Here is a 27216-nt window from a genome sequence, read left to right as displayed (position 1 = left end):
CCAAGCATCCCTACTTCACTCATTGTTTTAAAAGCATAACAAGAATATTTTTCTGTTGTACTAAACTTCTCAATATTTTTAAACTAACAAACCTCATCCTAACTTATCAAGCGTCATTTCCCAGTTGCAAATCACCACTGGTTATTCCTTTCCGAAAAAAACAGTTTGGAGGGCTGGAAACCCAATTCACTGACTTTAGGGGATATGCAATTTGCTCCGGTAATCTCTGAGCTGTTGGTTTTGTCCCACTGCATATTAAATTGAGGCCATTTTCACACGTATTTTAGGGAAATTTTCACCAATGCCTTTTCACCTTTTTTGTGAAAAGGCATTGGTGAAAAATAGCTCAAAATCGGCGAAAACAGACAGTGTTTCCACCAGCACAGGTGAGAAAACATGTGGATTCGCCAAGCCACACGTTTTTTTGTTCCTGCTGAACTTTTCTGTTAGGCGAAAAAACGGCCCTGCTATTGAATAGGGTGAATCCTCATTCACCCTAAAAATAGAGGTGTTTTTTCGCCTATGCGAAAAAAACGGGCCTAATTGCATACCGCCCTATGTGTCTGATTCAGAGATGGGCATTATACAGCAGCAGCCGTCACCGTTGTGCAGCTGCTACTATAAAAATATGCTAAAGCCGCAGGAGGCGCGTTGTGTAAATAAATGCCTCCTATAGGCTTCTGTGCTCTGATGCTGCGTTCACTGTTGCAGCATCGGATCATCTATGACAACATCAGTCATCAGTTATCTGCTTGTGCGAATTAGACACACAAGCAGACTCTGCTGATTAAAACGATATGTGACATGGCTATATTCTCTGTGCATCTGCATATGAAATGCTATGTTACAGGTAGTGTTTTTTTCCTAGGAAAACCCTGTAGCGTAGCCGCATGTCGCATATCATTTTAATCAGCAAAAGCTTCTTGTGCATCCTATTGACATTGTTTTGCGAATAAGATGCATTTTAATGAAAAGTTGCATGAAAAAATTATGCAGCATGGTGCGGCTAGAAGGGCTGTTTAAGAGGCTAGATGTAACTGGATACATCTGTAACTTTGTATCTGAAACAAACCATGTTGCCTTGCAAGGGGAGTAAATACATTTATATTTTCTCTGTGAAGTGTAAATACTGGCTGCCCACAAATGTTAGACAGCTTTATTTTTACACTAAAATTTTGATGTCCGTTTGGACCCCCCCCAACTAAATCTAAATCTCTCTGCAAATGTTACATGATCTGCCCACCTGCAGTGCAACATGGTTTTGCCCAGATGCTTGCTTTTTTGGTATGCTTCCATATCTGAATAACCTTATTTTAGGCATCCCACTTTTTAACGTAGGGGAAACCACTCCATTCTAGGTGGGAGGTGCCCAGGGACCTAGAGATGACTGTGCCAATGCTATGTAGCACTTAGCCATACCGGGGTCAAGGTATTTGTGGCCCCGTTCCTCATAAGGTAATACCAGTGCCCCGAACTTACTTCAAAATAGATTTTCCCTTTTAATGGAAATTATTAAATGAGACATTTAAAATGCTCACAATGAAAGTACTTCTGATTATTTGCAGCCCATCTATTTTTTATTTTTTTTTATTTTAGGACTGATCATTAACAATTTCGATAAAGAAGGGGGTACTGATTAATTACAGTAAATGAAGAGGCACAGGTATTTATAAGGAGGAAACGTGTACACATTAAAATGAAGTTGGGTAGGCGTAAATACATTTTCAACTAATAAATGGACAAATATTTTAATTAAATAAGGAATAAGATAATTTTACTTAATAAATGTGGCAATAGTAGAAAAAGGAAAAAAATCTATAGGGATGGGAGCAAGCCATGTTAAGTTAAATTATCATTTAAATCTTAGTGGAAACTAAACCTGGTTGTGGAGGTTATGAAGGTTGCCCATATGGTCCCTTATAGTTACAAGAAGAGGCAGTACTAAACGGATTGTATGTGGTATGAGGTTGGTGGCAGGGGGATACAAGGGGAACACTTGTACTGGGCCCAAGTTTCTGAGAGGCCACGGCCCCTAAGGAATCTGGGGACTCAGTTCATGTGTTCCACTTGCATGTGCAACATTCGGCAAGGCACAGACAGAATGAGTGAACCCGGCGGTACATCAGTATATGAAGTTAAAGGATGGGTACTAAATCCCAGCAGTTGGGATCCCAACAGTCAATGAAGACCGACCGCCAGAATTCTGACACAACCCGGTAAGCATTTTCATCTAACTCACTCATCCCGCAGCCTAATCCTAACCTCCACAGCCTAACCATAACGGCAATACCACTTGCAGATTAACCCTAACCTCCCTGAACACTGCAGTCTAACCCTAGTACAGACCATATTAACCTCAAGGATCCCTTGGGATTCTGACAGTCACGATCCCACTGGCCAGGATTTTGACCGCATTTCAAGCTATGTCTGACCACACAATACAAAATGCACAACATGGACATTGTTGTGAATTGCTGCCTCGTGGAAGGGTGTAGTGTTCACGTTAGCCTGTTTTAGCAGGGCGTCCCGCACTACCCAATTTTTTAAGGGCAAAATCCGCCCTACCCTTTCTGCAGCGCCCTGCTAAAACCACCGTCCACTTCCTGCCCTCCCAGCGTGTAAAGATGCCGTGCGCATGCGTGCGGTATCCATTCACGCTATGGGAGAGAGCTTGGGAGAAGTCCAGCACCTCCGTAGGTGCTGGGCACGCCCACTACAGTGATGCTGCCGCCCGCCCACGCCCCCTGTAGTAACGTCTGTGGGCCGCACTGCCCACTTCAATGACTTCACATGACCACGCCCACTTTTCTGTTGCAAGCACACATATATGCCCCCGCAGTCCGGTGCCCTGCCCTCTAGAATTTCTAGAGTGAACACTAAGGGTGCCTTTGGTAGGAAGATTCTCCAGGCGGTTGTTCATTCCCTCCCTCACATTCTTGGGTATGAGAGGAAGAGGAGGAAATACATAGACCGACTGGAACACCCACGGTGTCACCAGGGCGTCTACAGCTATCGCCTGAGGGTCTCTTGACCTGGCGCAATACCTCTGTATTTTTTTGTTGAGGCGGGATGCCATCATGTCCACATGTGGCAGTTCCCACCGACTTGCAGTCTGTGCGAAGACTTCCTGATGAAGTCCCCACTCTCCCGGGTGGAGGTCGTGTCTGCTGAGGAAGTCTGCTTCCCAGTTATCCACTCCCGGGATGAACACTGCTGACAGTGCGCTTATGTGATTTTCCGCCCAGCGAAGAATTCTGGTGGCTTCCGCCATCGCTACCCTGCTCCTTGTGCCGCCTTGTCGGTTTACATGAGTCACTGCGGTGATGGTGTCTGACTGAATCAGAAACGGTTGGTCGCGAAGCAGGGTTTCCGCTTGACGTAGGGCGTTGTATACGGCCCTTAGTTCCAGGATGTTGATGTGAAGGCAAGTCTCCTGACCTGACCACAGACCTTGGAAATTTCTTCCCTGTGTGACTGCTCCCCACCCTCGGAGGCTTGCATCCGTGGTCACCAGGACCCAGTCCTGAATGCCGAATCTGCGGCCCTCGAGAAGGTGAGCACTCTGCAGCCACCACAGGAGAGACACCCTGGCCCTGGGGGATAGGGTGATTAACCGATGCATCTGAAGATGTGATCCGGACCACTTGTCCAGTAAGTCCCATTGAAAGGTTCTCGCATGGAACCTGCCGAAGGGAATGGCCGCGTATGATGCCACCATCCTTCCCAGGACTCGAGTGCAGTGATTCACTGACACCTGTTTTGGTTTTAATAGGTTCCTGACCAGTGTCATGAGCTCCTGAGCTCTCTCTATCGGGAGATAAACCCTTTTCTGGTCTGTGTCTAGAATCATGCCTAGGAAGGCAGACAAGCCGTAGGAACCAACTGCGACTTTGGAATATTTGGAATCCAGCTGTGTTGCCGTTACACTTCCAGAGAAAGTGCTACGCTGATCAGCAACTGCTCTCTTGATCCCGCTTTTACGAGGAGATCGTCCAAGTATGGGATAATTGCGACCCCTTGCTTCCGCAGGAGTACCATCATTTCCGCCATTACCTTGGTAAATATTCTCGGTGCCGTGGAGAGACCAAACGGCAACGTCTGAAATTGGTAATGACAATCTTTTACCACAAATCTGAGGTACGCCTGATGAGGTGGATAAATGGGGACATGAAGGTATGCATCCTTTATGTCCAGAGCCACCATAAAATTCCCCCCTTCCAGGCTTGCGACGACCGCTCTCAGCGATTCCATCTTGAACTTGAACCTTTTCAGGAATATGTTCAGGGATTTTAAATTCAATATGGGTCTGACCGAACCGTTCGGTTTCGGGACTACAACATGGTCGAATAATAACCCCCTCCTTGTTGAAGGAGGGGAACGTTGACCACCACCTGTTGAAGATACAATTTGTGAATTGCAGTTAACACTATTTCCCTCTCGTGGGGGGAAGCCGGCAGGGCCGTTGGTGAGGGGGCATCTCCTCGAAGTCCAGCTTGTATCCCTGAGACACAATATCTATTGCCCAGGGATCTAACAGGGAGTGAACCCACTTGTGGCTGAAATCTCGAAGAAGTGCCCCCACCGGGCCTAGCTCCGCCTGTGGAGCCCCAGCGACATGCGGTGGATTTTGTAGAGGCCGGGGAGGACTTCTGTTCCTGGGAACTAGCGGTGTTGTGCAGCTTCTGTCCTCTGCCCCTGCCTCTGGCAAGAAAGGACGCACCTCGGACTTTCTTGTTTCTTTGTGATCGAAAGGACTGCATTTGATAATGTCGTGCTTTCCTAGGCTGTGCGGGAATATAAGGCAAAAGATCAGAATTACCAGCTATAGCTGTGGAGACCAGGTCCGAGATCCCTTCTCCACACAATCCTCAGCCTTGTAAGGTAAACCTTCCATATGCCTCTTAAGTCGGCATCACCTGTCCATTGCATGTTCCACAGGACACGGCAAGCAGAAATCGACACAGCGTGCTATCTGCAGGATCCCTGAGGATAGCTGTTAAGTCAGCGCTACCTTTTGGGCAAACGTGACACCCTAGGGGAAGATTCCCATCGTATCCTGGCCCTAGTAGGGAAAGGATACTCCCTGAGAATTCTTTGTGGGAAGCTGCAGCTTCTTGTCTGGAGATTCCCGCTCTTTTTCTTCATGAGAGGAGGGAAATTTACCTCATCTTTCTTCCCCTTAAACATGTGTACCCTTGTGTCAGGGACAGATGAGTCATCAGTGATATGCAAAACATTTTTTATTACAATAATCATACATTGAATACTTTCCTGCCATTTTGGCTGTAACTTTTCATTATCGTAGTCGACACTGCAGTCAGACTCCGTGTCGATATCAGTGTCTATTATTTTGGATAGTGAGCATTGAGAGACTCTGAAGGTCTCTGCGACATAGGGACAGACATGGGTAGATTCCCTGTCTGTTCTCTAATCTTTTGTGCAATAAATTTACCTTAGCACTTAATTACACATATCCAAACAGGTGTCGGCGTTGTCGACGGAGACACCACTCACACACACATTTGTTACATCTCCTCCTTCGGGGAGTCTTTTACCTCAGACATGTCGACTCACACGTACCGACACACCACACACTCAGGGAATGCTCATCTGAAGACAATTCCCCCACAAGGCCCTTTGGAGAGACAGAGAGAGAGTATGCCAGCACACACCCCAGCGCTATAAACCCAGGAATAACACAGTAACTTAATGTTAACCCAGTAGCTGCTGTTTATATTGATTTTTGCGCCTAATTATGTGCCCCCCCTCTCTTTTTACCCTCTTCTACCGTGTATCTGCAGGTGAGAGCCTGCGGAGCTTCCTCTCAGCGGGGGTGTGGAGAAAAAATGGCGCAGGTGAGTGCTGAGGAAGAAGCCCCGCCCCCTCGATGGCGGGCTTCTGTCCCGCTTAAATATACATTTTATTGGCAGGGGGCTCATACATATATACAGTGCCCAACTGTATATATGTGTACTTTTGCCAAAAGAGGTCCATATGCTGCCCAGGGCGCCCTCCCCTGCGCCCTGCACCCTTACAGTGACCGGAGTATGTGAGGTGTGTGGGAGTAATGGCGCACAGCTGCAGTGCTGTGCGTTACCTCAGTGAAGAACGGAGTCTTCTGCCGCCGATTTCGAAGTCTTCTTGCTTCTCATACTCACCCGGCTTCTGTCTTCCGGCTCTGCGAGGGGGACGGCGGCGCGGCTCTGGGATCGGACGACGAGGGTGAGATCCTGTGTACGATCCCTCTGGAGCTAATGGTGTCCAGTAGCCTAAGAAGCAGGACCTAGCTTCAGAGAGTAGGGCTGCTTCTCTCCCCTCTGTCCCACGATGCAGGGAGTCTGTTGCCAGCAGGCTCCCTGAAAATAAAAAACCTAACAAAATACTTTCTCACAGCAAGCTCAGGAGAGCTCACTGAACAGCACCCAGCTCGTCCGGGCACAGTCTCAAACTGGAGGAGGGACATAGAGGGAGGAGCCAGAGCACACCAGAATCTAAATTCTTTCTTAAAGTGCCCATGTCTCCTGCGGAGCCCGTCTATTCCCCATGGTCCTTACGGAGTCCCCAGCATCCACTAGGACGTTAGAGAAAATACCTACTGCAGTTTCATTTAATCAATATAAAAACAGTAAGGTAAATTATCTGTAAACCTCAGTTGCCAGAGTAGTAAAAAGTGGTAAGACAAGCAGACACCATAAGCAACTTCTTATTGGGTAGCATCAAGCAAGTAAACCATATCCCTAGCATGTGTAGTTTAACTGCACACCTGATCTTACAATTTAGCATCAATTTAACAGCCCAATAACATAACAGAATTTACTGGTCCAAGGGTCAGTAAGTACTAAAACATTGCAGGTTTCACTAGCCACCAGCCATTGCTTACCCCAACAGTCATGGATCAACTGTATTTCCCACAAAGCATTGCTCACCTTGCTGACAACTGGTTGTACAATACTGCTGTGAATGTGAAACTGTGCTTTGTCAGAATCTGTAATAGGTTACACTGAATAATAGTCCAGAGGCTAAGGCCTCATGTGGTCTAAATCCAACCCTATGTAAATGCTCTTTATAAAAACACAGCAACATTACAAAGGAGTAGGAAATCCCTGTCCACATCCCAATACTTATCATTCTATAGCTGAGGGGTACTGGTAAAAAGCAGCGTGTACCAGGATTGGCTCACATATGATCTTGGGATGACCTCTTTGCATACCCAAATTCATCACTATTGGTTTGGACTTTTCCATAATTTGTATAAATGTAAGTTGACCACTATTAACAAAACCATAGGTCTATCCTTTCAAAAATACAAGAGATGAACTAACCTCTGGACTCAGCAAATTTTCCTCTATCCTTCCCAACTCCATCTCCAGCGGACTCTTCAGTGTCTGCAGGAAAAGTGCAGCTTTCCTTTTACGTTCTGCCTGCAGTTGTTTCTCCTTTGATTCCTTGGCTGCCTGAGCCAGTTTTTCTCTGGCAGCTGCAGCGAGTCTGTCCTCTAGCTTTTGCTTGGCTGAAAGAAAAAATAAATAAATATATATATATGTATTTTAAAACGCATTTACCAGAGTTTTGTTTGAAGGGGGTAGGTACACATTTATCAGGCTACAAATGCAAAACCTGTTTTACTACTTCACATTAGCAGGACCCCATTCTCAACCGGAATACATACTTTTTCCTGGCGGGCCGGATGCAGTCTGTCAAGATCCAGACAGCGGCATCCCTGTCGCCAGAAAGCCGGCAGCGGGGCGAGCAATACGAGCCCCCTTGTGGGCTTGCTGTGTTCGCCACGCTGCGGGCTCGTCGGCAGGTTCTATTCTCACTCTACAGGTGTCCTGGACACCCACGAGTGAGAATAGTCCCAGCGTTCCGGGATTAGAGGGATTGATTGCATCCCTCTAAAACTAGGTGCAACATTGGCAAAGAGACTTTATCAATCACTACCAAAATATCCTTTTATTGCATTATTTGCATATAGGAGATTTTAGCAAGTGATAATGCAACAGCACAAATTAGAGGCTGTGACCCATTATGCACATTGGCTATAAATTAATGAACAAGTAACAACCGACATCATGATCTAAATGTTTGGAACTGTAACACACTCCCAAACAATATAGTATTGGAAATTTCCAGCTTGCTCTGATCGCCTGATTGGGCAGATAATTGCACCGTGTATGGCTGCAAGAGAGCACTTATTATAGGTCTGTCCAGCATACCAGAAATATGCTTTTGTTCGGATTACTCACCGTCAGACAGACCAATTATCTGGCAGTGTATTGCAAGTGTTTTCAGTATGTCACATAGTTAGCCGGTTTGCCTAGTGGTGATTTTTATCTGACAGTGCAAGGCCACTTTAAACATCTTGTCGATAATAGTTACAAATCTGCTGATCTAAACAAATTTATCTTAAAAAAAATAAAAAATAAAATTCTTATATTAAAACAATATAAATGAAACTGTGCAATACGGTTTTAATGCTATATAGTACTATTATTTAATATACTAATAAATTGATATTGATTATATAAATGTCATCTTGTGATCTCTCTCTGCCATACCAGTGTTATTTTATCTTTATTCCATTTTAACCCTTATTTTTGTTTAAACAAGTGTAGTTCCTTTGTGACTTTTTTGGTATATCTTCCATAGTCGAACTGTTCTGTCAGTTGTGGTAAACCTTTCACAGGATTATAATAATAAAAATACTACTACTACTATATCTGGCAGATCTGTGGTTGGAATGAAAACGTGTTAATGGATGAGAGCAATTTGCTACCAAACACTGGAAAATGGACAAAACCTGTCCGTGCTTTAACCAATTTGTATCAACGACAGGTTTTGTCCATTTTCCAGTCTTTGGTAGCAAATGGTCGATTGTCAGTTGCTCTCATCCTTTACCAGGTTTTCATTCCAGCCAGTCAGCCATATTATCTGCCAGATACTTGTATAGTATATGCCCAGCTTTAGGGGTGGATACCAAAGTTTCTAAAATAGACACGTGGTTGCCCAATGCCCATAGCAACCAATCAGATTCTTTCATTTTCTACAATGCAATAGAGAAATACCCCTTGTCTGTTTTAGAAGCTTTAGTAAATCTACCGATTAAGGGGGAATTCAATAACAAGTAAAAACGCAGTAAAATTATGCAAAATTACCGCGAATAGCTGTAAATTCGTCAAGGCACCCATTCAATTGTCTGCGAAAAATGGTTTTGTCATAATTTTACCGCTAATATCAATTCACCAAATCTGAGCAGGTGGTAAACTTGTGTAAAATTCCTATTTTACGTTAAAAATGGCAGGACTTGGTTTAGAACCCTTGGGACACGCCACTGAATGACTAATTAGGCACTCAGATGTTTTTAACTATTTTTAATTGCCCAATAACGATATGTCATTTTTGGAGTGAAAGTGCAAATGACAGAATTTGGGGTATAAGGTATGGGACAGGTATTTTAGGGTGCTTTATGAGAGGAAAAAACGTTTTTAGACTTGCAGGTCTGATTAATCGGTCTGTTTCCACTATTTTTTCTCTAAACCACTTATCTGGCATGGTCGCATCAGATGCAACCATACCAGCAAGTGTCTTATGTGACCCAGTCGCACAGGATACTACCAGTCAGATAAAGAGTGTTAGCTGCAGCAGGGAAGGAAAACTTCCCTCCGCTGCTGCCCTGCACCCTCCCCTCAGTATTGCTGTGCTGCCGATCACTGCTGATCGGTCAGCACCGCAGGACCCCCCACCCAGCGGCTGCAAACAATGGCAGCAGGAGGGAAAGTGTAAAACTCCTCCTCCAAGCCACCTCCCCCTGTGTACCTGGCAGCTGTCTTGGGTGTAAAAAATTAACGCTGCGATGGTCGTGATGCTACTGATCTTTCCCGACAGATGTTCCGATGTTTGGAGAAGGTTTTTGTTTTTTTTACTAAAATCATTTTGAATAAGGTTGAATTCATGTTCTTCACCTAATTCACTCATAAAACCCCCCCAACAATTTCTGAGCAGTTTTTTTTGGAAAAAATAAATAAATAATCAGTTAAGTGGTTAAAGTCCCCTGAAACTATATATATATATATATATATATATATATATACCCATTTTTATGTACCCCAAGTTTAAATTTTAGCACTTATTTTGCAGAAAAAAATCGCTTCCTATAATTTTAATTAAAAATGCACAGCCATTTGACCCAATTTAAGTACCAAAAATATGTTTATTAGAACCAATAATAAAAACTTTTATACTGTTAACTGTTATCCGATGTTAGCTTAGTTTTTTTGGCGGGTACAGACACATGTACCCATTTTTCACCAATTTTTGCAGCAATGCCATTTTCGTTAATTTTCCTTTTTTTTTTTTATAGGGAGAAAAGTCACAAAAATGGCAAAACCTGCAATTGCTGTGAATTGAAGCGATTTTGCCACTAACTGAATGCCCCCCATAATCTCATCCTCAATATCTTGACAAGTTTCTACTCTAGCACTGCAAGGGAGTTCGTAAAGTAAAGGCACACATTAACCACCTGCCAAGTTACTGTAAAATTTAATCTATTTTCGTCACACATTATTAAGTAATCAGGTGAAATGTATGTTTTGCAAAACCAGGAAACCGGAACATGGAAAACATATAAAACTACTGATTAACTGAACAAAAGGAAATTATGAATTGTGCTATTATGTACCGAAGTTGCACTGAACACACTTGCTCATTTATATTCAGCCATCATGTATATCTTTTTTTTTTTTTTTTGCCGTAAAAGGGTGCATGTAAATACGATTATTCAACTAATCGACCTAAAGACAGACAATTTTCATCTAAGCTACGTGAGAGAAATTTCTAAAATGAATATTTGGCTGTGTATCTGAAAGAAAGGCTACATTTGCATACAAATCAACCTACCCAAACATCTGGGACAAGTCAAGACACGCTACATGCTAATTCATATTTGAAATTCAAGCACTGAAACTTCACAAAATCAGGGATCGCTATTTGATTGGGCATGCAAAGACAAAAACAAAATGTCATACTATAAACAGTGAACCAAACTGACAGTCAGTGATTAAGAGAAGCTTCTGAATGCTTTACGTATCAGGAGTCCTAACTTAGGACACATTATTTCTTCAGATACATTTTATTATAAACACATGCCATAAAATACTTGGCAATACCGACTGGAATCAGATGGTGCTTCCCTTTACTTGCTTAACTGAAATTAAAAGGTATCCAGGTCTAGCAAACAAAGCTTACTAGGTTCTAATACAGACTTTATAAATCGTAAACGTGTGCACAAGCTCCAGAGATAATCCAGACCGTAAACAGAAGTCACTAGATTTTAATGGTGAAAATTATATTATGTATAACAATGTATTTTAATGAATTTTCAAACATGGAACAAACAAATGTTTTCATGCACGTTCAGGAATACCATTTTAACACTGAGTTGCCTTGAAACACAGTTGCCTTGAGGAAATACATAATATAGCAGGACTGAAGGGCTGAACAACTCCGCCCCCCCCCCCCCCCCCCACGCACAGGCAAACCAACCTGCCCCGTGGCCACATCACTAACCCTCCGAAGCTGCAATCACCAGCCACGCATAGACCCACATATTGGAGAGCTCTATGCAGCCACAGTATGGAGACAGCACAGACTGGGACAGACAGGCACTACAGTCAGCACAGGTTGAGACTGACAGGTACAGAAGTCAGCGCAGGCCAAGATGGACCCCCAGCACATGCACTCCTGTGCATGAAATAGTCGCCGCAGTACTGGAATGCCCACAAATCTTCACTGGGGCTGAAGAGGATCTGCTTCCTCCATCTCCCTGCATAATCTGGTAGCCAGGCAGCAAAATTTAGAGGCCTGGCCCCTGGGATTTGTCAAGCTCTGTAATATAGCATGCAACTTATAAATGCAATAGGAACCATTGCCTTACACATCTTTACCATGCATTTATTGTAATGTGTTTGAGTGAATTTTAGTTTGGCCCGGAAATGGCTACAGTGTATATGCCCTTTATTACATTGGTCGAAGTGTACCTAGACATTACCACTGCAGTGCAAGATACAACCCATTAAAAGTATAAACCATCTTAATTCATTTTGCAGGTAGAAAAAGGGCTCCATGCTCTTCCTGCAAGGCATCACGCCATCTTCACTAATTTATGACATTACATTATCACCATCTGCATCAACTCATTTTGTTTATGTACCTTTTATGTTCTGGACACAAAAAAGGTCAGGTGCTAACCTACCGAGTCAATAATACAACAAGTAATTAGTAAGTGTGACAACTGCAGTTTCTGATAACAAAGGGGGAGAAAACTAAAACCCCCTATAAAGTAACAAAAAGGAAAAGGGAGAGAAGCACTGTCCTCCAATGACAATTTATTATTAATCACAATATTAGGCTAGCATATACACTGCAAAGAGGGCGTGTACGCCCCCGCCCCCCCCCCCCCCCCCCCACTGGACGCATCTGCACGAACACTCACATCTATGGGGTTATAAGGTAAGCACTTTCAATTGTTTCTTCTTCTTTCTTTTTCACTGGAAACACACTAGTTTCCTCACTCAGCAGCATCTGTTTAGTCCCGATGACGGGACCACAGTAGGTACAGAAATGAGCCGTTGGCTACAAGCAGGCTGCACTTAGCACTTTTTGTATCATGATGCTTATTTAACATGGAATAAACACCAACCTTTTCTATCATTCCTGGAGTGACGTGCATATTGCGAAATACGGCAATGAATATTATATATATATATATATATATATATATATATATATATACACACACACACACACACACACACACACACACACACATATATATATAAAAAACGAGTTTTATGGTAAGAACTTACCTTTGTTAAAACTCTTTCTGCGAGGTACACTGGGCTCCACAAGGATTGGACAATGGGGTGTAGAGTAGGATCTTGATCCGAGGCACCAACAGGCTCAAAGCTTTGACTGTTCCCAGAATGCACAGCGCCGCCTCCTATATCACCCCGCCTCCCAACACAGGAGCTCAGTTTTTAGTTAACCAGCCCAATGCAGTAGCAGGAAAAGAGACGACAACGGTTAGTAGCCACATACACCACACTCTCACGACAGGAGAAGTGTCAGCGGCTAATGCCATACCAACCCAAAGAAGCTAAGTGCGTCAGGGTGGGCGCCTTGTGGAGCCCAGTGCACCTCGCAGAAAGTTTTAACAAAGGTAAGTTCTTACCATAAAGCTCGTTTTCTGCTGCAGGGGGTACACTGGGCTCCACAAGGATTGGACAATGGGGATGTCCTAAAGCAGTTCCTTACGAGAGGGGACGCACTGTAGCGGGCACAAGAACCCGGCGGCCAAAGGAAGCATCCTGGGAAGCGGCAGTATCGAAGGCATAGAACCTTATGAACGTGTTCCCTGAGGACCACGTAGCCGCCTTGCGCAATTGATCAAGGATGGCACCACGTCGGGCCGCCCAAGAAGGTCCAACAGACTGAGTAGAATGGGCCTTAATGTGAACAGCAGAAGAGAGACCAGCCTTCACATAAGCATGTGCAATCACCATTCTAATCCATCTGGCAGAGTTTGCTTGTGAGCAGGCCAGCCACGTTTGTGAAATCCAAACAAAACAAAAAGAGAATTAGATTTTCGGATAGAAGCAGTTCTCTTCACATAGATACTGAGAGCCCGTACCACATCCAAAGACCGCTCTTTGGGAGACAAATCAGGAGAGACAAAGGCCGGAACCATAATCTCTTGATTAAGGTGGAACGAAGAAACCACCTTAGGTAAATATCCGGGACGAGTCCTAAAAATCGCCCGGTCACGGTGAAAAATCAGATATGGGGAACTACAAGACAAGGCACCCAGAATCCGACACTCTTCTAGCAGAGGCAATAGCCAGCAAGAACACCACCTTAAGGGAAAGCCACTTAAGGTCAGCTGAACCAAGAGATTCAAATGAAGGCTCCTGCAACGCCTCCAAAACCACCGACAAGTCCCAAGGAGCCACAGGCGGGACATAGGGAGGTTGGATATGCAACACACCCTGAGTGAAAGTATGATCATCAGGTAAAGTCGCAATTTTTCTCTGAATCCACACCGACAAGGCAGAAATATGAACCTTGAGGGAGGCCAGACGCAGGCCCAAATCTAGGCCTTGCTGCAGAAAAGCCAAAAGTTTGGCTGTATTAAACTTGGAAGCGTCATAATTGTTAGATGCGCACCAAACAAAGTAGGAATGCCAGACCCTATGATAAATCCGAGCAGAAGCCGGTTTCCGGGCCCACAACATAGTTTTAATGACCTCTTCAGAAAAACCCTTAGCCCTCAAGACGGAAGCTTCAAGAGCCACGCCGTCAAAGATAGCCGGGCTAGGTCCTGGTAGACACAGGGGCCCTGAACAAGGAGGTCTGGGCGTTGTGGAAGTAGCAGTGGACGGTCCGACGATAGGCCTTGCAGGTCTGAGAACCAGTGCCGTCTGGGCCACGCCGGAGCTATGAGAAGCAGATTTCCTTTTTCTTGCTTGAACTTCCGAATTACCCTGGGCAGGAGTGACACCGGAGGGAACACGTACGGCAGCCGAAACCTCCACGGCACCGCCAGCGCATCCACGAATGCTGCTTGAGGATCCCTTGTCCTTGCTCCGAAGACCGGAACCTTGTGATTGTGTCGAGACGCCATCAGATCTACATCTGGAAGACCCCACTTTTCCACTAGGAGTTGAAACACTTCTGGATGGAGGCCCCACTCGCCGGCATGCACGTCCTGACGACTGAGAAAGTCCGCTTCCCAATTCAGGACTCCCGGAATAAATATTGCCGATATGGCCGGTAGATGGCGTTCCGCCCAACGTAGAATCCGTGAGACTTCCTTCATTGCCAAACGGCTTCGAGTGGCGCTTTGATGATTTACGTAAGCCACTGTGGTGGCGTTGTCCGACTGTACTTGAACAGGACGGTTCTGAATTAAATGCTGGGCCAGGTTCAACGCATTGAAGACTGCCCACAATTCCAGAATGTTAATCGAGGGGAGAGTTTCCTCCTTGGTCCACCGACCCTGAAGGGAGTGTTGCTCCAGCACCGCGCCCCAACCTCTTAGACTGGCATCTGTCGTCAACAGGACCCAGTTGGATATCCAGAAGGGACGACCCCTGCACAATTGTTGGTCCCGGAGCCACCAGTGTAGCGACAGACGGACCTCCGGAGTCAAGAAGATCATTTGAGATCTGATCTGGTGAGGCAGGCCGTCTTACTTGGCTAGAATCAGCCTCAGGAGGGGGCGAGAATGGAATTGAGCATACTCCACCATGTTGAATGCTGATACCATGAGGCCCAGCACCTGCATTGCCAAATGTATCGACACTTGCGGACGAGAAAGGAAGCAACGAATCCTGTCCTGAATCTTCAGGACTTTCTCCTGAGACAAGAACAACCTCTGGTTGTGAGTGTCCAACAACGCTCCCAGGTGCACCATGCTCTGAGCAGGGACCAGGGAGGATTTCTTCCAGTTGATGAGCCACCCGTGGGCTTGTAGAAACTGGACCGTCATATCCAGATGACGCAGGAGAAGATCTGGGGAATTTGCCAGGATTAACAAGTCGTTCAGATACGGCAGTATCCTGACCCCTTGACGGCGGAGTACCACCGTCAGCACCGCCATAACTTTGGTGAAGACTCGCGGAGCCGTTGTTAAACCAAAGGGTAACGCCCGAAACTGGTAATGTAGGTTGCCAATAGCGAACCTCAGGTATTGTTGTGACACTGCTATAGGAATATGCAGGTAAGCATCCTGTATGTCCAGGGAGACCATGTAGTCCCCAGGTTCCAAGGCCAGAACTATAGAGCGAAGGGTTTCCATACGGAACTTGGAAACCTTCACAAACTTGTTCAATGCCTTGAGGTTGAGAATGGGCCGGGAGGACCCATTCGGTTTCGGGACTAGAAACAGCGGAGAATAGTACCCCCGGCCCCTCTGAGCAAGAGGCACCTGTACGACGACTCCTGTATCCAGGAGGGTCTGTACCGCCGAGTGTAGAGTTTTTGCCTTTGTCTGGTCCAAAGGGACGTCTGTCTGGCAAAATCGACGAGGGGGTCGGTATTTGAAGGCTATGGCGTAACCTCGAGTGACTACTTCCCTTACCCAGGCATCTGAAGTGGTCTTCAACCATTCCTGGGTATACCCTAGAAGCCGGCCAGGGGGAGGCCCACCCAGTCATGCGGCAGGCTTATCGGTCTTGGCAGCTGGCTGACGGGCAGCCCAGGCTCTTTTGGGCTTCGGCTTACCAGGTTTGGAAGTGCGGGCCTGCTTATGGTACGCCTGACCTTCTGCTTTACCTGAAGGACGAAAGGGGCGAAAGGACGTACCTTTAGCCTTCGATACAGAAGGAGCGGTATTAGGCAGACAGGCAGTTTTGGCAGTAGCCAAGTCAGCCACAATCTTATTTAAGTCCTCCCCAAACAGAATATCTCCCTTGAAAGGGAGTACCTCCAGGGTTTTTCTACAGTTCAGATCCACAGACCAGGATCTCAGCCACAATACCCGGCGAGCCAGGACTGACGTAGTAGAGGCCTTGGCTGCTAGGATACCGGCATCAGAAGCCGCCTCTTTAATATATCGAGAAGCTGTGACAATATATGACAAGCATTGTCTAGCATGGTCAGAAGAGATTTCAGCTTTTAACTCCAAGGCCCATGCTTCAATAGCCTCTGCAGCCCATGTAGCTGCAATAGTGGGCCTTTGTGCAGCACCCGTGAGGGTGTAAATCGCTTTCAGACAACCCGCCACACGTTTATCCGTAGGCTCTTTTAGAGACGTGACGGTAGTGACAGGTAGAGCTGAGGAAACCACCATCCTAGCCACATATGAGTCTACTGGAGGAGGCGCTTCCCAATTTTTAGACCGCTCTGGCGCGAGGGGATAGCGAGCCAGCATCTTCTTTTGAGGCACAAACTTCGTACCCGGGTTTTCCCAGGGTTCCTGACGTATATCCACTAGGTGGTCAGAGTGAGGTAAAACTTGCTTAACCACCTTCTGACGCTTGAACCTATCTGGTTTCTTAGGAGGGACGGATGGCTCGGAATCATCTGTAATCTGCAGAATTAACTTAATAGCCTCCAAAAGGTCAGGAACATCCACATGTGAACTACCCTCCCCATCAGCCATATCTGAGTCAGAACCTGAGGGGTCAGTAAATGTGCCGTCTTCATCAGACGAGGTGTCAGTGACAGCAGTGGATTGTGAGGAGAGAAGCGCTCGCTTAGAGGACCTCTTGGATTTAGGCGAGTGTTGGTCAAACTTTTTAGTAGTCAAGTACTGGTTCAACTTCTTTAATTGAGCAGATAAATAGTCCGCCCACGGCGGGTTAGCTGCAGGGACCACATACGGTTGTACCGGCATTGGGGGTCCCATAGGGGGAAGTTAGTTTATGAACTAGCGTATGCAGAAGCGTGGAAAAAGCAGCCCACGGTGGGTCCGTATGTGCCTCCGTTGCCACAGTCCCACTGGGGGGCAAGGAGCCCCCAGAACCAGAGCCCACAGCTGCTATATTCTCCTCATATGGCCCTGTGGCGTCAGCAACACAGTCAGTGTGTTCAGCCCCAGAACCGTTACCCTCAGAAGCAGACATGATATAACTTGCAGTATGAGGTTAACACAGTACAATTATCAGCAGCACTATACCTCTGAACCCAAACCCCTGCGCAGTGTAGTCAGCACTAGCAGATAAAGGAGAGATATGGTGACTAAATCACAGAGAAAAATACGTAATACAGTATATCTTTGTGAAAATCCTATATTAGATAACACCTGACGCACCAAGCCACCTCAGGTTATGGAATATAGGGATAGCAGGTTGAGTGAAAGACACGAAATGGACACCACTCAGCTATCAAATGCACACACAAATAGTCACAGTTTGTACAATGCAGAGGTTATTACTGACAATAATACTGCACTGGACTAGCTTACACAGCTATATAACAATAGATATAACAGTACACAGTAAGAACTGGATGTATATCACAGGGTAATTGTACTATAAAACCCTGACTAAGTGCACTCTTTCTTAACTGTCACTGTCTAAAAAGGCAGGTAGAATACTTAAGTGTCATGTAAAGGCACAGCGCTGACAACCAGGCGGCTTTACATAGGAGGATTTGCCCAAGCAGTCCCAGGAACAGTGAGCTGAGGGATAATGGCGCCGCAGACACTGACTGGGAGCGAGGAAAAGACAGATATGCAGCTCCAGGGCGGGAACACTTGCTAGAAATGGCGTCCTGGGGCTGGGGGAGGGGCTTCAGGTCTAAGCCTTATCCCCTCTGCTGGCAAAACCACCGGGTACTGTGGGCGATACAAGAATTGGTTTAGAGAGAAAACCTGACCTGCGCCCATGCCCTGTTGATCTAGTGGGATCGCCTGTACTGCCACAGTGTCTACACCGCCAGCGCGCGCGGCCCGCCTCCCACTGACCGCGCCGGATCGCGATAAAGACCGGGTCCCGCAAGCGGGACCCACTTACCACCTCCCGAAGCGCGGCCACGCGATCCTGGAGAGCCCCAGCCGTGTGTGTCTAACGTGAAGAAAACCGGAGCCTCCGCTGTAGGTACCCGGCAACCAGGGCTCGGGAGTGTACAGCGCCGCTGGGGAGAGCTGGAGCTGCAGCAGTGAATGTCTCCTGACATTTACCACCGCTGCTGCCCTTGAAGTCTTCACTTTTTACCTCATAAAAAGTTTTTCTGAGGGCTGCTTGGAGCAGCCCCTCTGTTAAGTGCCTGCTTACTGCAGCACCAACTTACAAAACTGAGCTCCTGTGTTGGGAGGCGGGGTGATATAGGAGGCGGCGCTGTGCATTCTGGGAACAGTCAAAGCTTTGAGCCTGTTGGTGCCTCGGATCAAGATCCTACTCTACACCACATTGTCCAATCCTTGTGGAGCCCAGTGTACCCCGCAGCAGAAATATATATAATGGGACACTTGTGACATGGGCTTCCTCCACTAGGTGAATGTTTGTGGAACAATTCTGGGCAAGTATTCCCGCTGGGGCCGCGCATCGTTCATCGTTGGTGCCTACACACTGAACGATATGAAGGCGTTCTCGTTCATTAATGAATTAGAACGTTCATATCGTTCAGTGAAATCTTTAAGTGTGTAGGGTCCTTATCACTCTCCACTATACTAACTATATTCAACCCATATGAGAACTAATGCCTGCCAGTTTGTCTCTTACTAATAATAAGATTTTACTTACCGATAAATCTATTTCTCGGAGTCCGTAGTGGATGCTGGGGTTCCTGAAAGGACCATGGGGAATAGCGGCTCCGCAGGAGACAGGGCACAAAAAGTAAAGCTTTTCCAGATCAGGTGGTGTGCACTGGCTCCTCCCCCTATGACCCTCCTCCAGACTCCAGTTAGGTACTGTGCCCGGACGAGCGTACACAATAAGGGAGGATTTTGAATCCCGGGTAAGACTCATACCAGCCACACCAATCACACCGTACAACTTGTGATCTAAACCCAGTTAACAGTATGATAACAGCGGAGCCTCTGAAAGATGGCTTCCTTCAACAATAACCCGAATTAGTTAACAATAACTATGTACAATTATTGCAGATAATCCGCACTTGGGATGGGCGCCCAGCATCCACTACGGACTCCGAGAAATAGATTTATCGGTAAGTAAAATCTTATTTTCTCTATCGTCCTAGTGGATGCTGGGGTTCCTGAAAGGACCATGGGGATTATACCAAAGCTCCCAAACGGGCGGGAGAGTGCGGATGACTCTGCAGCACCGAATGAGAGAACTCCAGGTCCTCCTTAGCCAGAGTATCAAATTTGTAAAATTTTACAAACGTGTTCTCCCTTGACCACGTAGCTGCTCGGCAAAGTTGTAATGCCGAGACCCCTCGGGCAGCCGCCCAAGATGAGCCCACCTTCCTTGTGGAGTGGGCCTTTACAGATTTAGGCTGTGGCAGGCCTGCCACAGAATGTGCAAGATGGATTGTGCTACAGATCCAACGAGCAATCGTCTGCTTAGACGCAGGAGCACCCATCTTGTTGGGTGCATACAATATAAACAACGAGTCAGATTTTCTGACTCCAGCTGTCCTTGCAATATATATTTTTAATGCTCTGACAACGTCCAGTAACTTGGAGTCCTCCAAGTCACTTGTAGCCGCAGGCACTACAATAGGCTGGTTCAGATGAAATGCTGACACCACCTTAGGGAGAAAATGCGGACGAGTCCGCAGTTCTGCCCTGTCCGAATGGAAAATCAGATATGGGCTTTTGTAAGATAAAGCTGCCAGTTCTGACACTCTCCTGGCCGAAGCCAGGGCTAGAAGCATGGTCACTTTCCATGTGAGATATTTCAAATCCACCTTTTTTAGTGGTTCAAACCAATGAGATTTTAGAAAGTCCAAAACCACATTGAGATCCCACGGTGCCACTGGAGGCACCACAGGAGGCTGTATATGTAGCACTCCCTTAACAAAGGTCTGGACTTCAGGGACTGAAGCCAATTTTTTTTGAAAGAAAATCGACAGGGCCGAAATTTGAACCTTAATAGATCCCAATTTGAGACCCATAGACAATCCTGATTGCAGGAAATGTAGGAATCGACCCAGTTGAAATTCCTCCGTCGGAGCACTCCGATCTTCGCACCACGCAACATATTTTCGCCAAATTCGGTGATAATGTTGCACGGTTACTTCCTTCCTTGCTTTAATCAAAGTAGGAATGACTTCTTCCGGCATGCCTTTTTCCTTTAGGATCCGGCGTTCAACCGCCATGCCGTCAAACGCAGCCGCGGTAAGTCTTGAAACAGACAGGGACCCTGCTGAAGCAGGTCCCTCCTTAGAGGTAGAGGCCACGGATCTTCCGTGATCATCTCTTGAAGTTCCGGGTACCAAGTCCTTCTTGGCCAATCCGGAACCACTAGTATCGTTCTTACGCCTCTTTGCCGTATAATTCTCAATACTTTTGGTATGAGAGGCAGAGGAGGAAACACATACACCGACTGGTACACCCAAGGCGTTACCAGCGCGTCCACAGCTATTGCCTGCGGATCTCTTGACCTGGCGCAATACCTGTCCAGTTTTTTGTTGAGGCGAGACGCCATCATGTCCACCATTGGTCTTTCCCAACGGTTTACCAGCATGTGGAAGACTTCTGGATGAAGTCCCCACTCTCCCGGGTGAAGATCGTGTCTGCTGAGGAAGTCTGCTTCCCAGTTGTCCACTCCCGGGATGAACACTGCTGACAGTGCTATCACATGATTCTCTGCCCAGCGAAGAATCCTTGCAGCTTCTGCCATTGCACTCCTGCTTCTTGTGCCGCCCTGTCTGTTCACATGGGCGACTGCCGTGATGTTGTCCGACTGGATCAACACCGGTTTTCCCTGAAGCAGAGGTTCTGCCTGGCTTAGAGCATTGTATATTGCTCTTAGTTCCAGAATGTTTATGTGAAGAGACGTTTCCAGGCTCGTTCATACTCCCTGGAAGTTTCTTCCTTGTGTGACTGCTCCCCAGCCTCTCAGGCTGGCGTCCGTGGTCACCAGGATCCAATCCTGTATGCCGAATCTGCGGCCCTCCAATAGATGAGCACTCTGCAACCACCACAGAAGAGACACCCTTGTCCTTGGAGACAGGGTTATCCGCAGGTGCATCTGAAGATGCGACCCTGACCATTTGTCCAACAGATCCCTTTGGAAAATTCTTGCGTGGAATCTGCCGAATGGAATTGCTTCGTAAGAAGCCACCATTTTTCCCAGGACTCTTGTGCATTGATGTACAGACACCTTTCCTGGTTTTAGGAGGTTCCTGACAAGCTCGGATAACTCCTTGGCTTTTTCCTCCGGGAGAAAAACCTTTTTCTGAACCGTGTCCAGAATCATCCCTAGGAACAGCAGACGAGTTGTCGGTATTAACTGGGATTTTGGAATATTCAGAATCCACCCGTGCTGTTTTAGCACTTCTTGAGACAGTGCTAATCCCATTTCTAGCTGTTCTCTGGACCTTGCCCTTATTAGGAGATCGTCCAAGTATGGGATAATTAATATGCCTTTTCTTCGAAGAAGAATCATCATCTCGGCCATTACCTTTGTAAAGACCCGAGGTGCCGTGGACAATCCGAACGGCAGCGTCTGAAACTGATAGTGACAGTTTTGTACAACGAACCTGAGGTACCCCTGGTGTGAGGGGTAAATTGGAACGTGGAGATACGCATCCTTGATGTCCAAGGATACCATAAAGTCCCCTTCTTCCAGGTTCGCTATCACTGCTCTGAGTGACTCCATCTTGAACTTGAACTTCTTTATGTACAGGTTCAAGGACTTCAGATTTAGAATAGGCCTTACCGAGCCATCCGGCTTCGGTACCACAAATAGAGTGGAATAATACCCCTTCCCTTGTTGTAGAAGAGGTACCTTGACTATCACCTGCTGAGAGTACAGCTTGTGAATGGCTTCCAAAACCGTCTCCCTTTCGGAGGGGGACGTTGGTAAAGCAGACTTCAGGAAACGGCGAGGTGGATCTGTCTCTAATTCCAACCTGTACCCCTGAGATATTATCTGCAGGATCCAGGGATCTACCTGCGAGTGAGCCCACTGCGCGCTGTAATTTTTGAGACGACCGCCCACCGTCCCCGAGTCCGCTTGAGAAGCCCCAGCGTCATGCTGAGGCTTTTGTAGAAGCCGGGGAGGGCTTCTGTTCCTGGGAAGGAGCTGCCTGTTGCTGTCTCTTCCCTCGACCTCTGCCTCGTGGCAGATATGAATAGCCCTTTGCTCTCTTATTTTTAAAGGAACGAAAGGGCTGCGGTTGAAAAGTCGGTGCCTTTTTCTGTTGGGGAGTGACTTGAGGTAGAAAGGTGGATTTCCCGGCTGTAGCCGTGGCCACCAAATCTGATAGACCGACTCCAAATAACTCCTCCCCTTTATACGGCAAAACTTCCATATGCCGTTTTGAATCCGCATCGCCTGTCCACTGTCGCGTCCATAAAGCTCTTCTGGCCGAAATGGACATAGCACTTACCCGTGATGCCAGTGTGCAGATATCCCTCTGTGCATCACGCATATAAAGAAATGCATCCTTTATTTGTTCTAACGACAGTAAAATATTGTCCCTGTCCAGGGTATCAATATTTTCAATCAGGGACTCTGACCAAACTACCCCAGCACTGCACATCCAGGCAGTCGCTATAGCTGGTCGTAGTATAACACCTGCATGTGTGTATATACTTTTTTGGATATTTTCCATCCTCCTATCTGATGGATCTTTAAGTGCGGCCGTCTCAGGAGAGGGTAACGCCACTTGTTTAGATAAGCGTGTTAGCGCCTTGTCCACCCTAGGAGGTGTTTCCCAGCGCTCCCTAACCTCTGGCGGGAAAGGGTATAATGCCAATAATTTCTTTGAAATTATCAGCTTTTTATCAGGGGCAACCCACGCTTCATTACACACGTCAATTAATTCTTCTGATTCAGGAAAAACTATAGGTAGTTTTTTCACACCCCACATAATACCCTGTTTAGTGGTACCTGTAGTATCAGCTAAATGTAACGCCTCCTTCATTGCCAAAATCATATAACGTGTGGCCCTACTGGAAAATACGGTTGATTCGTCACCGTCACCACTGGAGTCAGTGCCTGTGTCTGGGTCTGTGTCGACCGACTGAGGCAAAGGGCGTTTCACAGCCCCTGACGGTGTTTGAGTCGCCTGGACAGGCACTAATTGATTGTCCGGCCGTCTCATGTCGTCAAACGACTGCTTTAGCGTGTTGACACTATCCCGTAGTTCCATAAATAAAGGCATCCATTCTGGTGTCGACTCCCTAGGGGGTGACATCCTCATATTTGGCAATTGCTCCGCCTCCACACCAATATCGTCCTCATACATGTCGACACACACGTACCGACACACAGCAGACACACAGGGAATGCTCCTAACGAAGACAGGACCCACTAGCCCTTTGGGGAGACAGAGGGAGAGTTTGCCAGCACACACCAAAAGCGCTATATATATATAACAGGGATAGCCTTATAATAAGTGCTCCCTTATAGCTGCTTTATATATATCAAAATATCGCCATAAATTTGCCCCCCCTCTCTGTTTTACCCTGTTTCCGTAGTGCAGTGCAGGGGAGAGACCTGGGAGCCGTCCTGACCAGCGGAGCTGTGAGAGGAAATGGCGCCGTGTGCTGAGGAGATAGGCCCCGCCCCTTTTTTGTCGGGCTCGTCTCCCGCTATTTAGTGAATCCAGGCAGGGGTTAAATATCTCCATATAGCCTCTGGGGGCTATATGTGAGGTATTTTTAGCCTTTATATAGGTTACATTTGCCTCCCAGGGCGCCCCCCCCCAGCGCCCTGCACCCTCAGTGACTGCGTGTGAAGTGTGCTGAGAGGAAAATGGCGCACAGCTGCAGTGCTGTGCGCTACCTTTAGAAGACTGCAGGAGTCTTCAGCCGCCGATTCTGGACCTCTTCTGACTTCAGCATCTGCAAGGGGGCCGGCGGCGCGGCTCCGGTGACCATCCAGGCTGTACCTGTGATCGTCCCTCTGGAGCTGATGTCCAGTAGCCAAGAAGCCAATCCATCCTGCACGCAGGTGAGTTCACTTCTTCTCCCCTCAGTCCCTCGTTGCAGTGATCCTGTTGCCAGCAGGACTCACTGTAAAATAAAAAACCTAAGCTAAACTTTTTCTAAGCAGCTCTTTAGGAGAGCCACCTAGATTGCACCCTTCTCGGCCGGGCACAAAAATCTAACTGGAGTCTGGAGGAGGGTCATAGGGGGAGGAGCCAGTGCACACCACCTGATCTGGAAAAGCTTTACTTTTTGTGCCCTGTCTCCTGCGGAGCCGCTATTCCCCATGGTCCTTTCAGGAACCCCAGCATCCACTAGGACGATAGAGAAATATTAATGAAAGCTCACTAATAGGTTTTAAAAAGGAGCCTCAGCTGGATTCTCAGTCTACCTAAGTGATGTTATATTTATGCTTGTTTTGATAAGGAAACAACTTCTTTATGCTTGCAGGAACTTTGTAACCTTAATCTATGAGTATAAAGTACAAAAGTTATTGGCTTCTGCTCCCTAAACTGCTCAACTGAGACTGCCATTCCTGGGTGTCGATTATAGTTACATATTTTCTTATTTGTAATTATTGGTTTTTTGTTAAACACTGGTAACGTGACTATTATGAATATACTATTTTAACATTGTGATTAATAATAAAATTGTCAGTGTACCTTTTCCATTTTTATGTACTTGGCAGCGAATGCTCCCAATCTAGCCACCTGTTACCAGAAGGAAAACTTTTGCATTCCAGCAGATACTTGTATATCCACATACCCATGTACAGATTGAGTATCCCATATCCAAATATTCCGAAATACGGAATATTCCGAAATACGGACTTTTTTGAGTGAGAGTGACATAGTGAAATCTTTGTTTTATGTGGCTCAATGTACTCAAACTTTGTTTAAAACACAAAGTTATTAAAAATATTGTATTAAACGACCTTCAGGCTGTGCGTATAAGGTGTATATGAAACATAAATGAATTCTGTGAAATTACACACACTTTGTTTAATGCACAAAGTTATTAAAAATATTGGATAAAATGACCTTCAGGCTGTGTGTATAAGGTGTTTATGAGACATAAATGCATTCTGTGCTTAGACTTGGGTCCCATCACCATGGTATCTCATTATGGTATGCAATTATTCCAAAATACGGAAAAATCCGATATCCAAAATACCTCTGGTCCCAAGCATTTTGGATAAGGGATACTCAACCTGTATAAGACTGGATGCAAACACTGGCAGTTCACGTCACAACAAAAGCATTTTTGATACGTTTCCATTTTTGTAAAAGAGCCGATGTGTGTAGGTGACTGACTCTAAAGGTTAGTTATCAGATCTCCATCTGTATCTATTACACATACAAGTATTGGGGAAGTTCATAGGATAGGGCCTGACAAACAGGAGATCAAATAAAAAACACTAAATATTACACTGCATCATTTAAAATCTTTGGTGGCCCTTCTGTTCTCACTAACTCCAGTAAGTTAGATTTAGGTTGTGTTAGCTTGTAAGGTATAACTGGTTACTGTGCTTGGCAGATTCCTCCATATGCAACATGGTACACATGAAAAGTAAGAAATTCCAAACTAGGCAAGAACAGGTGTGTGGCTGAACTCAGAGGGTGGCAATTTGATTTCTCTTTAACGCGCTTCCTGTCAGCTAAGTCTTTGTGTTGGAAACAAAAGCCCATCAATGGAAGTGAAGGTAATCGCAGTAGTACTCTATGCAACAAATTCTCCAGAGGAGCTCAAATGAAGCTGTGTGCTTAGAGACTGGCTGCTTACTTCAGTACATATTTACCACAAAATACTTTACATTTCCATTGTGCATAGCAATCAGCAAGAGGTGGAAATAAGGCAGACAAAGTAAAGTATACATTAAGGTACACTAACTCGTTAGTAACAATGTTCTTACAAATACGGATGGAATCAGTCTGTAAAATGCTCCGAATAGCAGCTAATGAACCAAGTCCTTCTCAGGTGGCCGAAAAATAAATGGACATAGTAAAGAAAAGTTTATATCTGCAACACGTGATTTTCTCTGTGGGTAACCGTACAGGTAAAACCTTTAAAAAAAGTTCCACAAACATAATTCTAACAGTTACTGTATGCATTAAAAAGGTCAAAATGAGTCACATGACATCTGTTAAACACTGTTTTAAAGTTGTTTTTTTGTATTTTGTATGATGCATGTGCGAATAGATATTTTTATGTTAACTTTATATGAAAACACATTTCTAGGCAAAATAAGATAATCGACCACTGTGTCAGTGCTTTTGTCTATGTAACATAGCTATTTAATTTCTCTCTATGGGGGTAATTCAATTGTGCAAGGGCGTCTTTAACAATGGACTCTATCAGAGCTATTTAATTGTTGCACCACTAGACGCCCATTAGTGGCGGGCATTCAATTTATTTTTCTTGCAACCTCCGGAGGTGCGAGATAAAAAAAAAAAAAAAAAGTTAAAAAGTCTGTATTTGGATGCACAAACCCTGACTTTGGGCACCCATTCAGGCTTTTTAGATGGGTTAAGCCGCTTTGAGCAGCTAAATCGGGAGCTGGTATGTGCTAGCAATGGGCATTTGATCGGAGCAACAACTGAATAGCTCCAATAGACGCTAAAGATGACCAGTCCAATTGAATTCCCACCTATGTG

The 27216-nt window shown here is 45.9% G+C and overlaps 1 protein-coding gene across 4 annotated transcripts in view; it reads right to left on the bottom strand.

Moving 5' to 3' along the window:
- SFSWAP (splicing factor SWAP) overlaps positions 1-27216 on the bottom strand; it is a 323193-nt gene that overhangs the window by 88820 nt on the left and 207157 nt on the right. For all 4 annotated transcript variants that reach the window (XM_063964656.1, XM_063964653.1, XM_063964654.1 and 1 more), the window contains one exon: positions 7323-7510. In XM_063964656.1, coding sequence (XP_063820726.1) covers positions 7323-7510 — 188 coding nt within the window. The remainder of the gene's footprint in view (positions 1-7322; positions 7511-27216) is intronic.

This window comes from Pseudophryne corroboree, chromosome 1, assembly GCF_028390025.1.
Source record: "Pseudophryne corroboree isolate aPseCor3 chromosome 1, aPseCor3.hap2, whole genome shotgun sequence".
NCBI classification, from domain to species: Eukaryota; Metazoa; Chordata; class Amphibia; order Anura; family Myobatrachidae; genus Pseudophryne; species Pseudophryne corroboree.
The sequence above is the reverse complement of the archived record's forward strand: the minus strand, read 5'-3'. Positions and strand labels throughout refer to the sequence as shown.